Consider the following 15,998-nt stretch of genomic DNA (forward strand, 5'->3'; position numbering starts at 1 on the left):
AGCAAATACTTATACATCAATGTGTCAGCTATCGAACGTTCAAAACAACAGTTTAATTATTTAGCAAATTTAATAGCCAATCGCCATGACTCAATGTAACCACAATTGTTGAAATTGAATAGGTGATAAAATATTAGAATAATAAGGAAATAACAATATGATCACATGAGACACCAACAAGGATTATTTATATCAAACCCCATCGCCCGCTCAAACCGCATACGATACTATTACCTAAATTACATCTGTATAACGGTATAAATAATAAATGATTGTTCTAGGGCGTCGCTTCCGGATGCACAAGCTCCATTGGCCAGCCGAACCACTATATATTGTGTTATACGTTAGATTAATAATTTTGGCATGTTTTCTCGAACGGCTTGTGGCGTTTTAGATCGAGCAAAAAATAGTAAATAAATATAATAATAATATTAAAAGCCATAAAAAAAACATAGAAAAAATACTGTCTGATACAAATCAAATCAGAAACCTAGTAAATAATAATAATAATGCAATAAAGTTATATATTGAACAGGTCTTCTAGCGTCTGACTTAATAATTCTCACTACTCTGTATCAAAATCCGAAAAGGCTTACTTTAACCACCTCTGTAGGAACGCTCGTTATTGTGCGTTTCCCTTATGACGGCGCCGACATGATTTTATTGTTTTTGACGTGAATTGTTGCCTTCTGAGAACGGATAATTGTTTTTGCGCCCTATTATTGAGTAACATTCGCTTTGAATATAGCATGTTTTATATATCATGTTTTGAATACTTAATATAATATCAAATACTATAATTTATATTAAAATATAAATTAATGTAATATTGAAATAATAAATAATATTTTTGCAAAAATGCTTATTATTATTATCTTATTTAATGTGCAATAGCAACTCGGAGGAATTTATTATATTTATATAGATATTTAAATTATTTGAAGTAATGTGTACTAGTTATATGTACATCATATTTGATTCATTGAAAATTATTTTACTCGTAACATCGAGTGTATTCGATGTAACGAGAAACGCGTTGTCTCTGGTTCCGGGTGCGTTCATTCCTTCTCTTTCTCGTCCGGTCGGCGCGGCCGCCGCCTGCACCATGAGGTAATATTTCACGCTGTCTCGTGTTTTATCACACTCCGACTCCTACCTGTTTCGAGATGAACTTTGTTATAAAACGTGATCCGGCGGCGCGCTTTCCGCGCCCCGTTTAGACCGTATGGCAAATGTCGCTAACATAACCTCAAATCGCACCACATCATTACCTCCCTGCCATGTGTACGTTATGTTTTTATCGCAAAGTTTCTCGATTCCTTCCCATTGTACTTCCAAATCGTATTTCGCACACGTGCGCATGTGTAAATATGTCATTGTTATTTTTTCAGTTCTCTCAAAGTGCAGAAGAGGCTAGCAGCCTCTGTTATGAGATGTGGAAAAAAGAAAGTATGGTTAGATCCCAATGAAATCAACGAAATCTCCACCTCAAATTCAAGTAAGTCATTTTTGCTATGGTAAATTTATAGTGTCACAGTGGTGAATTATTATTAAATCGATTTGGCCAACAGGACAGAACATAAGGAAACTTATCAAGGATGGTATCGTCATCAAGAAGCCCGTCGCCATCCATTCCAGAGCCCGTGTTCGCAAAAATAAGGAAGCTAGGCGCAAGGGTCGTCATTGCGGTTTCGGTAAACGAAAGGGTACCGCTAACTCCCGTATGCCCCAGAAGGTATGTCGATCGCTTTTTATTTTGTTCGTACTGACCGAATCGTATTAATCGTCCGCTCTTTTAGCTCCTCTGGGTGCAAAGGATGAAGGTGTTACGTCGCCTCCTCAAGAAGTACCGCGAGGGCAAAAAAATCGACAGACACTTGTACCACACCTTGTACATGAAATCAAAGGGTAACGTGTTCAAGAACAAACGCGTCCTCATGGAGTACATCCACAAGAAGAAGGCGGAGAAGGCCCGCACCAAGATGTTGAGCGACCAGGCCGAGGCCAGGAGAAACAGGGTGCGCGAGGCTCGCAAGCGACGTGGCGAGAGAATAGCTGCAAAGAAGGACGAGCTGTTGCAGACGTACGCCAGGGAGGACGAGGCCGCGATCACCATCGCTAAGAAGTAAACCCAATAACAACTGTTTACCTATTTTAAAATAAAACACTAAATAAGATACATCAATCTTTTATTTTCATAACCTATTGTTACTCTTTGTTGCTTCATCGCATTTTAGGTAATGTTAATCTTTTGATTGACTATTACGGCCAGAGAAGAATATGGGTGGATAAAAAGTTTTTAAATGATTATCGGGAACTTTGATTTCCCCCATTCAGCCAAAACACGGCTGCACTGAATAACTTCCATCAGGAGTAAACTTTTTTTAGGCGCTTGAGTCAGGACTTAAAACATTACTCCCCCTTCGCTTTTGACTTGGAGTAAAGGAGGTCAACCAAACTCGCGACAGGGTATATTACAAACAAAACTTCACATTTAAAAGCCAATTTTATAATACTTCAATTTGAAACTTAATTATTATATTACTAGCGCCTATCTTAAGATTACAGTTAAAGCATAGTCCTTTAATTTAAACATTCAGAACACTTACTGTCTAAAAATGTTTCTAATGCTGTGAACGTTGACAGTGGGATGGCTCATTTCTGACTGAATTTGTATAAGAATGCTTCTGCATTAAAAAATAGAACTACGTCTTTATGCTTAAGTCTGAAATGTGAGGCGGTGAAGACGCTCGATCGATTGTTCTCAATTCGTTCACTCGTTGACCTTCAGTTTCTTTTACTTTTACCCCTGAATATGAATGATTCAGAATTTTGACAGACATCTTGTTTATGCTATTTTACTTGCCTAGAATTTTTAATATGCGGTATTTGTTGTGATTCCTAATCTACGAATTCATTCTGTAGATAAAATAATACTTTTTGAAACATGGTCATGCTAATATAGATAGTGGCGAAGAGTTTTATTGTTAATTTAAGTGAAGACGTTCCATATTTAGATAAATCAGTGTCATTTATTGTATTACTTACAATAAATATATGTCCTAGCTTGATTTTATTTTAAATAATTCATCAGTGAGATTATAAAAATCTAGGAAAACCAAATCTACGACGATCGATTGTAATCATCTCCCAGACACAGTAGAAATTGAAAAATACTGGGAACGTGGATTCAAATCCAGATCTTTCATGTTGTTAGGCACCGACTCATATTGCGAGTTATTGGTGCTGGTTAAGAGAGATTTCCTTAAGAAGCTATTTATAAATGAACAAAGAAGAAATAATAAAAATTTTGTCCTTCCAGAGTAGGGAAATGCGCTGTGTCATTCCTTTCGAGTTGCACTTTCCACAGATTTAATTTAGCTTCAAATGATTTCACGTTTGAAAAAAAAGAGCTGAGAAGCTGACTGGAGCCCTGCAGCTTCACATTCAACTCCGAAAGATACTTGGTAGTGTCTACCATGAACGCTAAATCACAGCCGGGGCCGCCGAGAGCGAACCCTGGGAAATCAATGAATCCTGACCAAATGACAAAAATAACATTTAATATATTTTTTAACAACGTAATATAATTTCTTGAATAAATAATAATAGGTACGAGCTAACCCTTTTCATGCTACAAATAAATATATAAATTAGCCGCCATTGCGACATATTTTAATATTAAAATCGTGCCGCAGTCACCGACGCAGCGTTCTCACTGCGACGCGCCAACACGATTTTATTGCTTTTTACGTGAACTTTTGACTTCTGAGAAGTGCTAATTGCTTCTGCGCTCTCCTATTGACCAAAATTCGGTTTGAATATACTTTGATCAGCCCTCTTATATTTAAAGTCCATAGTATAATAATATCGGTAAGGATAGCTATCATATTTTTAAAACATAGTGTAATATCGAAATGCAGAAAAACTATAGAGCAATATATGAGATGCAATATCTGTCTGTACTTATTCTTCCGCTTATTTTCCCCTGAAAGGTGAATTGGCTTGGTTTGTATTTTGGACTTGACCTAATTATAGTTTTAGGACTTTCATTAGGTTAGGTTTGGGTTTGAACAGCAAATGGACGTTTCGCAACTATCAAATTGAGCTTCATAGACATTTTAGAACTGCAATTGAACATCCATATCGTATTAGAGATCAAGCAATTTGGAAAGCACTACGATCAATATATCCATATGTCATTACCCACGAAAACAACGTAGGAGTCTGAAGCTGGATTTAATGAGAGACGAAGATTTCCCAATTTTATCGGGAGTATTGATGGAAAACATGTTTATATAAAATGCTCATTACATTTTTGCTACAAATAAAAATGTTATATCGTATTACTTGCCGTAGTAGACCCAGATTATAAATTTATTATGATTGCTGTTTGCAGCTATGGCGACCACCCATTTAGGCACATTTAGAAGGGCGATTGTCTCATTGTTAATGACCGTGACCAAAAACGTTCATTCATTAACAATGAAACAAACATCATGGCAGAAGAGGGATTTCTTTTGACCACACAACACGGGTCGTTCTTTTTATATGACAAAACGGTATGGACGCAATCAATCACCACAATGCAAACCCTTTCCTTAGAATTTGAAAGTCTGGAGCCAAGCAAAAAACTGGCTTTCGAAATACACATCCGATTTCTCGAATTCTAAGAAGCCACTGCAGCAGTTGGTTAGGAGATCAATGCACAATCGTGATTGGCCAGCTAGCGTGCATCCCCCTAAAGGATATAAGCCCAGACTCGAGACCAAGACGGCCCAAGGCAGACGGAAGAGACGACTGAGGCACGAGACAAGAGACGTCACCAGCAGAGCCAGCGACGCAGACAACCAGAGAGCCAAGATCTACCAGCAACCATCCGAAGGAACTAGCCACGCAGCCACAGAGCCCTGAGATATCATCACCTGCACACCTTCATCGCAAGACACGTCACGGCGTAATCGTCCATAGTCAAAATTGTAATTATAACTTAATAAACAATCTAATAGAATTCACCGAAGAGTCTCATTGGCCGCGAGGTCAACCACCCCTAGGGCTACGCCCCCTAAACAGCTATGGAAAAGATAGTGATATCACAATTTTTCACATTTCTTCTTTTTATCACATGCTTGTTAACAATCAGTTGAACATTCCTGGACCATTACCATTACCAGTTTTTATTGGAGATGACGGTTTCAAATTAGAAACACTTTTGATGAGACTTTTCGCAACTAATGTAGCTATTCGTGATGAAAGAGCAAATAATTATAATCAGAGCATCTACCATTGCGACGGTCACGTGTTCTTTGTAGTGGCGAGAATAGATCCAGAACGCGTGCATCCTCATTGACCACGTGATGTGCGCGTAGTTTTGTTGATTACATACGCTATAAAGAACGCTGAGCTCGGAACGCCTGACTGACGTCCATCTTCTTGTACCTTTACTACAGTTGGAGTTCCAGCCATGGTTCACTAATTGCGTTTGTCAAGAAAAAACTGAATCGTCTCGACCTTGATCCAAGTAATTTAATTATACGTCACTGCATTATGCACTAAGGAAGTCTCTGTGCTTAGTCGTTGAGGTTCAACCATGTGCTGTAAACAACAATGTCATGCGTAAATTTTATAAAAAGCAGAAGTATTAATAGCCGGCAGTTTAAAGACTTATTAACTAATCTTGACTCTGAGTACGGTGGCTAAGTCGTGGGAACATGCTCATGAGATTTTACGAACTGCAGGATGAAGATAAAGGGAAACCTTGTTAGTGAATTCAATGATAATAAGTGTCTGTGTGCAGGCTTGCCTAGAGAAGACAAATTCCCGGGGCCCAAATTTGGAAAAAATCATAGCAAAGATTTATGTATAAAAAAAGTAAAAACCAACCTCAAATAATGAATCTGAACCAAACTACAGTTGTTTGAGATGTACGTATAGTCCATCCAAGATGTTAACGCTCATCATCATTGTGTTGGAAATAAGGATGCGTGTACGCATGTACGCTTACATACACAGTTTTCCGCGAATTTGTTTACACCGATAGAACATTACCAATACTAAATCAGGGCTGCAAGGGTAGGGTGACCATACGTTGGAAATTGAATTAAAAATTATAATGTGTTATATTGTTAAACCCTTAATCCGCAATGCAGAGTGGCAACACTTGGCAGGCGTGCATTGCGATCGTGGGTTAGTGGGTGGGAGATCCAACGGCGCCCGCCATTCCAGACAGACGTGTGACCGGAGCTCAAGCCGACCTGACAAGCGACTACTACTACTGCACATACATATCTAAACAGAAAACTCTGTGTAACAATATTTTTATTATAAATTATTGTCATGTTGTGGTATTTTGTAATCAATAAAACAATTCCTGTAATATTCTATTGGTATTTTTTTAAATATTATATTGAACAGATATTCAACCTGGAGAGTGATATCAAAACTGCTCTCATGTTTTTGAGTTAAATATGTATATACATATTTAACTCAAAAACATGAGATTACAAAATAAGTAAGAAAGTGATATTTTACACTTTCCTCAACAAAAAAACAACACCGTATTATATTTCCTCGCCAATACTGTGACGATGAGCGTTCATATCTTGGACGGACTGTACTGATGTATTCAGTACATACAAGTTCCTTCAGCTTTTTTTATACATACAAGAAATAAACGGAGCGAAACACTGCCTTCAAAAGCATCCGCTTTCTAGGTAGTACTTTTACAATAAATATTGTTTTTCAAAGGGACAGATTGTAGTTTTTTGACGCGGTTCCATTTGTGTTAAAATTTGTTTGCAAGTTGTTGACTTTATTGGTTTTTGAACGTGAAAAAGAAAATGGTAAACTTGGAGGGACATATAATTTATATCGGTTAAAACTCATTTTCTCATCAATATGGAACGAATTTTACTATAAAATATAATATAAATAATATACAAATCAACAATGAAACAAATCATTATTTATTTTTAATTTACGCACTTGTGGAAAACTCATAAACAATACAATACAATATTTGCAATATAACATCAGACGGTACTAATATAGTACATAATAGTTTAATGACTAGAAACATTCTCAATATGACTAAAGATTATATAGAAAAATGAGATCTTAAGTTTAAATTATGAATATGACTAGTATTTTAGAAAAATATTTTTTAATAATAAAAATATATTCCTTACATTATCAGCAATCGGTTCACAAAAGGAATGTATTTGAACCGTTACATGGCAGCGGGTATGTCGGACACATTATAATCTTTATCGGTCGTCTTTATTAACATGCATTGAGTTATCGTCAAAGTTGGATCAGTCGCGCCTTCGGCGCCGCGTCGTTTTTCATGAACCTTTAAATGTCTCGTGAGAGAACCGCGTTGAATGAAAGCTTGATTGCACTTGTCGCACTTATGCGGTTTTTCTCCAGTGTGTGTTCTTCTATGGTCGATAAGTCTCCTCTTCGATATGAAGGTCATGGAACAATAATCGCAGCTGAACGGCTTCTCACCCGAATGCATCCTGCCGTGTTCGATCAGAAACGACTTGGTCGAGTATGCTTTGTTGCAGATCTCGCAAACGTACGGCTTAATACCATTGTGGATGAGCATGTGTCTCGTTAAATCGGCTTTAGTGAAGAACGGGAATCGACAGACGTTACACACGAATCGTCTCTCTTTGTGCCGGAACATGTGCGAAGTTAAATAATTGCTCGAGACAAACTTCTTGCCGCATATGTTACATTCATGCTTTTTCTCCCTGTTTTCGTTGTGCGTATCTAAATGATTCTGTAAATTTAAGCTTTTATTGTACAATATCTATATGGAAAGAGTCCGATGCAGTTTATTTAAACATACCTGAAGTCCTACCCCCGATCTGTATGAACCGCCGCAAATGTGGCAAACGTAATCTTTCCGTTCTTGATGTATTTTTTGATGATTTCGTAACGTCATTGACGTTTTGAATAATTTTCCACACGTATCGCACTCCAACGTTTTACCAAAAGTCATATGGACGAACTCGTGATGACGTCGGAGACCATCCCACTGCTTAAATTTTTTATTGCAAATTTGACATAATATTTCTTCCTAAAAACATTTATAATTATATATACATAGCAAAAAATAGTGCAGTATTTGCTCATCAAATAAGTTAATTGATAGTAAATAAAACACTGTCATTGAATAAAAACTGATTTAGAAGATCCAAATTGATTATCATACCTTAACGCCATCGTGTGATAACTTATGCGCTTCTAATCTTTCGGGATAAGCAAATTTTTTACTGCATAGCAGACATGCGTATTCAAAATTTATATGTTTTTTGTCGATGTACTTCTTTTTCAATATAATTTTGAACTGCTTTTTATCCGATTTCAGTTTCTTTTTCTTCTTTCTATATAAAAATTTATATTTATTATTAATATATGTATAAATTTTTAAAAGGAAATTATTAATTAGATAACTACAATTTAGTCGATCGTCTGATATGTTTTGAAGAGTGATCAGGAAACATGGATTCGCCTTCGTCAGTATTTGCAGTAAATAACGGTTGGTCAAATAAGTCATCGTCGTCGAGCAGTTCTTCTGAAATAAACGTAAAAAACATTAACTTGATTATTTTAAATACATAATACACGAACGACGTATTAACCGGTTTTATTAAATTCATCTTCATCAGATTTTTCAGTCGGTTCCATACACTGAATCAAAGTACGATTTGTTCGTAGACATTGCTCTTTAAAGGTAGCGAATTTATTTAAGGAGTCGAAGCAAGCGCCGCAAAACGTTTTGGGCAACATTTCGTGCTCTAATATCTAATTGTTTAAATGAAAAATATATTGTCTATTTATGAATGTTGATCAACAGAAACGAACATAACCTCAATTGAAGTGCAAAAGGCGTAAAGGCGAACAGCGTCGGAAGATAGGGCCGTGAGACTATCGCCGGTCATCATGCAACCGCGACAAACCGAGGATGGTTCGGCGGGGGGCGCCGACTCTTCGGCCGCCGCCCCTGCCCACATCTTTGGCCAAAAATTGCCTCTCACTGCCCTTAACCGCAAACTTCAAAATTACATTTTTTTTAAATATATTGATTCGAAACTAACAAGCTTCCCTAATACATTAAATTATTACAATACACAAAAAATAATAATATTAAAATTAAAAGGTCCGAATCGTACCAGCTCCTCGTAGCTGACATTGAATAAATCAATGTGCAATGCCCATTTATTAACCCTCACGAACCGAGACCTTGAAAATGAGATCGACAAACGGTATGGGGTACAAAGTAACCCCAAATTAAAATTAAGTAATAATGAACTGAGTAATATACTATTTTTATCAATTTGCAGCTACTCGATGAAAATCGATATTTATCGGTCAGATAACTGACCGTATGGTTTGAAATTATTTGATGGAATGCTGATGAACAAAGGAGATTCCCCTATTCATATAATTATGCTAATTAGTAGTTACACCATCACGAAAAAGTATTACAAACAAAGAATATAATATTTAACACTAGTGAAATTAATTTAGATTTTAATTTTGAACATGTTTAAAATGTATTCTATTGCCGTCGAAATTATATATAAATAGATTTTCTTGACTCTCAGAGGAAGCAGTTCCGGGATTCTTCAAGGGTCCAACCTGGACAAATCTAAATCGGCCCCCATACTTCTATCAACATTTTTATATTAGAAGTCGATAGTAATATCGGTAAGGATAGCTATCATATTTTTAAAACAGTATACATACTATAATATGTGACATGCGACGTCTGTCTGTACTTCTTCTGCTGCTTTTTTATTCCAAAAAGATAGGCTGCCTTAGTTTGTATTTTAGACTTGATCTAATGAAAGTTCTATAACTAACATTAATATTTGAACCTCTATTAGGTTAGATTTGGGTTTGAACAGCAAATGGACGTTTCGCAACTGCAAATTGAGTTTCAGACATTTTAGAGCAGCATATAATTCTACTAGCACAGGCTAGATAAATGATATTTTCATTGGTAATATATTTATTTATTTAGATTAAATTAAGACCATTGTGACTTAACAGGTTACCACAATACGTCACGATGGTCGAAAACAATATGTACCAGTGAAAATGTACTCAAAAATGATTTCACTAAAATGACATGCACTTTTCAACATTTTTTTAATTTATATTAAACTCCATTGCCCGCTCAAACCCCATACGATAAATCCACCTAAATTACACCTGTATAATGGTATCTTATATATATATATATAATTGTGCAATAAAATTATATATTGAACAGCTCCTCTAGCGTCTGACTAAATAATTCACACAACATTAACATATAGGCTAATTTAGCAAGTCACCAGAATAGTTCAAACAAGATATAAAATAATATCAGAGATACAAATGTTGATTAAATGTATCTCTACTTTATTTTTAAAAATTAGCAATAAATTAAAATGTAAATTCAAATTTCTCACTAATTATCGAATTTATTTTGCCGTTTCTCCGATATGATAAATTATTTCATAACAAATTCAAAGATAAGTTGTTAATACAAATTCATAACTAATTAATCAACATTTATATAAAAGATATACATATGTTAAAATTGAATTATCATTTTTTATTATAAAGTACATAATAGGAATTATTAATAAATATATGTTCAATTAGAAAAAATATTTATTCATTTTTACAAAATTTGTACAAAAACATAATACGAGACATAAACGTTAGTTTTGCACGTATTTCATAAATTCATACACATGTGATTAAGAATGAGCTATTTTGGAATTGACTATAATAACTTGAACAGTCATAGAAGTCTCACGCGTGTTCTTCTTTTCAGAACTCATCACATGCAGTTGCTGTTAGCCTAATCTTATATAAAGAACAGTTTATCAAATTTATCCTTAAATGACTACCAAACATTGAATAATTTTAGCAATGACAATGGATGCCATATCGCAATTTTGCCAGTACATAATGTCATTGCCATAAACAGACACAAGTCTGTAATGAATTTCAGTAGCAGTTTTTTCTTTCGTATAAAATAAATCTATGAAAATATCGTGCTAGACTAACACACAAATTAAAAAATAAAATCACAGTAAAAAATAGGGATCTACACAATTTTTTATGTATGTTTATTACGACGGCAGGTATCCAGATGACATTTGATGATTTATCATAGCCGAAGATGGCGGAGGATGTGGCACATACACAGGCTTATCGTGTGTTTTCATATGTCTGTTTAACGCACACTTTTGAATAAACGCCTGTCCGCATAACTGGCACTTGTGAGGCTTCTCGCCGGTGTGCGTCATTCGATGATTTTTCAGATCTTTTTGAGCCATAAACTTCATCGGACAGAAGTCGCAAGCGAACGGTCGTTCCCCTGAAAAATTAAACAATACATAATGATTTCCAACACTTCTATTAAAATCTAATAAGCATAATCAACAAACCAGTATGTGTTCTATTGTGAACGAGTAGAAAACTTTGAGTTTTAAATGCCTTATCGCAAATTTTACACGCGTATGGCTTTTTATCCGAATGAGATCTCATGTGTTTGTCTAAATCGCCTTTCACATAAAAATGCATATCGCAAACGGTGCACGGAATGTTTTTAACGCCAGTGTGCCGAATCAAATGTATCTTGAGGTTCCCCGGTTGGATGAATTTCTTTCCGCATTGATTGCAAGCGTACAGCTTTTCGCCGCTGTGTTGAACTAAATGGGCCTAAAAATAAATTCACAATTATTATAAAAATAAAACGCTAATATTGATTGATCGAGTTTACCTTCAAATTCTCCGGTTGTACAAATTTGGCCCCGCATTCGTGACAGACGTACTTTTTGATACCGGCGTGCCCTCTCTCGTGATTCTTAAGCACATTCAGATAAGCAAAATCTTTACTGCAAGTCTTACACTTGTATTTACGAACGCCCGTATGGACGCGCGTATGACTCTTTAGGTTATTAAAGCTTGTGAACTGCTTGCCACATACCCTGCACCTTATGTCTGGCTAAAAACAACTACACAATAAGGCAACTGCGAAGGGATGCAAAAAAATTATTAACCCTATGATTGCCGAAATCCTATATATTGGTTATTGTTACTTGAGCAAAAATTATCGGAACTGACGTTGACATCGAAGAAAAGTTCAGTTACATTTTTAATGAACTGTAAAGTATTTTCTTAAAAAGTAAATATCATTATTTCCGAACATACATTTATATTTAGATAGTAAACTTAAGTCTTGGCAATCAAAGAGTTAAGAAAAAGTGGCAATCGTTCATAATCTTTCAATAACGGAAAAAATCAGTTCACAAACTTGCATATTTAATTTAGAAATATAAAATAGTAATAATAGGTATGTATAACCGTCAGCGGTTTTTAACCTGTGAGATTTGAATATGTTTGCTCAACTTTTTACTAGGTTGGTAAAAATTAAATAGGTTAAGAAGCTCTGACTTAAATATAACAATGAAATATACCTTTAAGCCAAAATGTGTTCTCATGTGAGCTTCTAATCGATCATATTTGTGAAATCCTTTATCACATTTGGGACACTTCATCGGTTTCTCTTTCTTGAACGATTTGTCCTTTTTTTCTTTCGATTTTTTCTTTTTTTTCTTAATAGACTTGAGCGACCTTGAAAGTAAAATATAATCTCAAATAATGACAAAATCTCAAATTAAAATGTTAAACTAACATAAAAAAAATTAGACTGACTTTTTAAATTTTTTTTCTTCATGATTATCATTGCTAAATGCCTCGTCTATATCGTCTGAATGTATATCGGGAAGCGGCGAAGGAGACTTTACGGACACTGGAACTTGTATGAATTTAATCTCTGATTGTAGACGTTCGGAATTATTAATGGACGGCTCGGGAATGAACGTGGAAACATTTTCCTTTTTTATCTGTAAACATTTAAAGCTTATAATAGTGATATTATTAAATACATTTTTAAAATAATATACAACAATAATAAATAATATTTGTTGCATGTGTAAATTTGTTTGCAATAAATTAAGTCAGTTTTAATAATGAAATTGTTGACCATACATAAAAATTATTTTTTTTATACCTAAACTATAATTTTAAATAAGATTCGAAAAGTTAAATTTTCACTTAAAGTTGGCCTTAAATCATTATAATAATAAATACTGACAACTTCTAACAGATCAAACAGATATAAGCTTTTGAAAACTGTATCTTTATAAAATCTTGTATTTGATGACTTCTTTACTTACAAAGGTAAACAGCTGCGTGTAACCCTTTTAGGATTAGTATTTTACCTTATTTGTAAACAACAATAAATAACAAATGTGATATTTTTACTGTTATCTGAAGGTTAAAAATAAGCTAGCTGGAAGTCACACAATTTTCCGTGAAGCAGAAGAATTTATGTAAATAAATCCTTGTGTTATTGATTTTATTTGAAATATTGAGTTATGAGTTTTGCTCTTTGGATATTTTTACCATCATTTAAGACCTTGTCAAACAGAGAAGCGAAGGCGTGGCGAAAGTGAACCGAGGCAAAAGCGAACTGCAGGACAAGGGATACGGAGACGCCACATAGCTAGTCGCGTGGAGAAAGAGAACTGACGCCAAAGCATTCGCTAAATTAATTTTGAAAATGTTGAGTGAAACATATTCAGATGACGATATATTAGTTTTGGCGGTTTTATTATTAAAAAATAAAACCCGGGAAGACTATGGAGTGTATTATAGGCTCCGTAATTGAATCTCATGAAGACCGATTTTACACTTACTTTCGTATGTCTAATGAATAGTGTGTAAACAATCACAACCGGCACGCTTTGCTATTGCTTCGCATCTCGCGTTCGCTGTCTGTCGTCGTCCATACAGTCATATAATACTACTATCGAGCTCACGCTTCGCTTTCAAAAACAAACCGGCTTCGGAAAAACAAGCAATGTCTAAAAATTTAGTATGAAGAACTAACAATGTTCTGAACATTGGTGGTTTTTCACATTAAGCTGAATAAGCAATGCATGTATAAATTGAAAATAATCAATAAAATATTTGTTTCAATATTTCGTATAAAAAGTTTTATATTCTTCGTTTTTGATAAAAGCAAGTTGGTCAGAGACAAAAGTATAGTTAAGAAGAAAATAATGTGTGATTATATATGTATGATTCAAGAAACTGTCGACCTTTTTTTATACAGGAGGATTGAGCAGCTCATATTACAAAAACAAAAGAGCAAACGCATCATGTGCATACACAAAACATATATTCTCTTAAATGTCGAGAGGATACTTATTTACTATAATACTGAAAAAAGGAAGAAAAAATGTGCAACATGTACAAATAATCTCTGACCAGATGCATTTTAAATTTGAAAAATTCGTCAAAGTTTTTCGATTAACGTATGCACGCATGTATATATTCAATAACATTAGCTTAAGCGGTTAATATGAGCAAATTAAAAAAAAATATGGAAGTATATTGTTGAAACCAAATAAGAAAATTCGTTTTTACACTCTTCTGTAAAAAATGATGTATGTTGTGAAAAGTATATAATAAAAAAAATCTTTTTCAACATTCAAGTTAATTTATTACATTAATAATAATTGATACCCTGGAGAAGCATAAGTCAATATATTTTTTATATAATCTTTTAGATCAGATGAACCTGTGTCGGGTCTCCTAATAAGCCAGGAATTGAAAATGATCACGCTTAGTTTGAAAAGTGATTTTATATGATAATAATTTGGTATACCGAATTAGGGCCGTAGCGTCTGAGAGTGGCGTCGGAGCGGACGACGAGTTGCTTGAAGCAGTAGAGCCTGTTGACTAGGTCCAGGCAGGACTGGCAGAGAGCTCCCGGAAAACCGTCGGCCTCCGAAACCTGGGCAAAAAAAGTTGCAACAACAAAACAAACAGAGACGAAGTTACTCGGAGGCGAGATTACCTGGACCGAGGTGCAATAGAGGAATACGTCGGCGGTGCATGTCGAGAATATGTCGTGTAGCCTTTGACCGGCGTCGGAATTGAGGCAGGCTCTGCAAATACTTCGGAACGATCCGGACTCGACCGTCGCCGGATCCATCGTTAGCGCCAGTGCTGCCGCATGCAAAAATACAATTGATTGATAGCTAGTTAAATATATACCTACTTTACTCTTAATTAAAACTGTTTCATATTTTTAAGTCAAAACTTGTATAAATATAGGTAATGTAAGTGGATCATATCAATATAAAATTATTAAAAAGTAGATTTTTTCACTTTTTTTTCTTGCTCACGTATAGGGCAAAATTCCATGAGTAAAAAGTTTCCTTTCTAGATTTCATATTAAAACAAAAAAATATAAAAATATTTTAAAATACATAGACATCTAGCACACATGACCTAACCAACAATGAGCGACATTTGAATGAATTTGGCCAAAAAATGCATGTCATTTAATGAAATAAAGGGTAATCCAAATTTAGTTTCCAAACTTGTCAAAAAAAACACGAAATTAAAGATATCTTCAGATTTTTTTATCAAGTCTTGTTGGAACCACACGAATTCCATATCAATATTTTTAATTTTGTGCCAAAAAATCAGTTATCATACGCTTATAGCGCTGACCATTGACTGTGTGGGAGCTTAGATTTGTTATGGCTAAAACTTTGTGGCACTTAAGTAGCACTGGCAGTCTTTCGGGCGTTCGGGCGCGTCGTCTCGCATCCGCTTTTTATAACCATGTAAACAACAACTCATATCACCAATAAAACATTACTGCAGCGGCTCAATCTGTGTATAATTGCCACTCGTCACCATCACCGTCCAGTCATAATACAGTCTTATGATTCGACCAGTTTTTAGGGGAAAAAATTATCACGTTAGGTAAATAGTATGTACAAGTATACAATTATTTGTGTACTTTGTAAACGTGCTGATTGTTGTTCCCTTAGTTAAGAAATTCATATTTTAATATTCACCATTTTGTCGAAATTATTTATTTGAAATTAGACAGCTTGACG

The 15,998-nt window shown here is 34.9% G+C and overlaps 2 protein-coding genes across 2 annotated transcripts; one reads left to right on the plus strand and one right to left on the minus strand.

The window, feature by feature from the left end:
* The first annotated feature begins 1,026 nt into the window (after positions 1–1,026).
* RpL19 (ribosomal protein L19) lies at positions 1,027–2,179 on the plus strand. The gene is made up of 4 exons (XM_088200773.1): positions 1,027–1,110; positions 1,392–1,498; positions 1,572–1,735; positions 1,800–2,179. The coding sequence occupies exons 1-4, from the start codon at positions 1,106–1,108 to the stop codon at positions 2,127–2,129; spliced, it is 606 nt and encodes a 201-aa protein (XP_088056899.1). The 5' UTR covers positions 1,027–1,105; the 3' UTR covers positions 2,130–2,179.
* Positions 2,180–7,145: 4,966 nt separating this feature from the next.
* Positions 7,146–15,087, minus strand: LOC148228892 (uncharacterized). The gene is made up of 13 exons (XM_088200252.1): positions 14,942–15,087; positions 14,750–14,878; positions 12,730–12,920; positions 12,492–12,648; positions 11,795–12,019; positions 11,460–11,733; positions 11,146–11,389; positions 8,880–9,063; positions 8,652–8,814; positions 8,467–8,584; positions 8,222–8,393; positions 7,856–8,086; positions 7,146–7,786 (listed from the first exon to the last, which is right to left on the minus strand). Exons 1-13 carry the CDS (start codon positions 15,077–15,079, stop codon positions 7,229–7,231), a joined length of 2,784 nt encoding a protein of 927 aa, XP_088056378.1. The 5' UTR covers positions 15,080–15,087; the 3' UTR covers positions 7,146–7,228.
* Positions 15,088–15,998: the final 911 nt, after the last annotated feature.

The sequence above is a fragment of the Plectrocnemia conspersa genome, unplaced genomic scaffold (genome assembly GCF_051122295.1).
Source record: "Plectrocnemia conspersa isolate PC_06_02 unplaced genomic scaffold, ASM5112229v1 ptg000012l, whole genome shotgun sequence".
NCBI lineage: Eukaryota > Metazoa > Arthropoda > Insecta > Trichoptera > Polycentropodidae > Plectrocnemia > Plectrocnemia conspersa.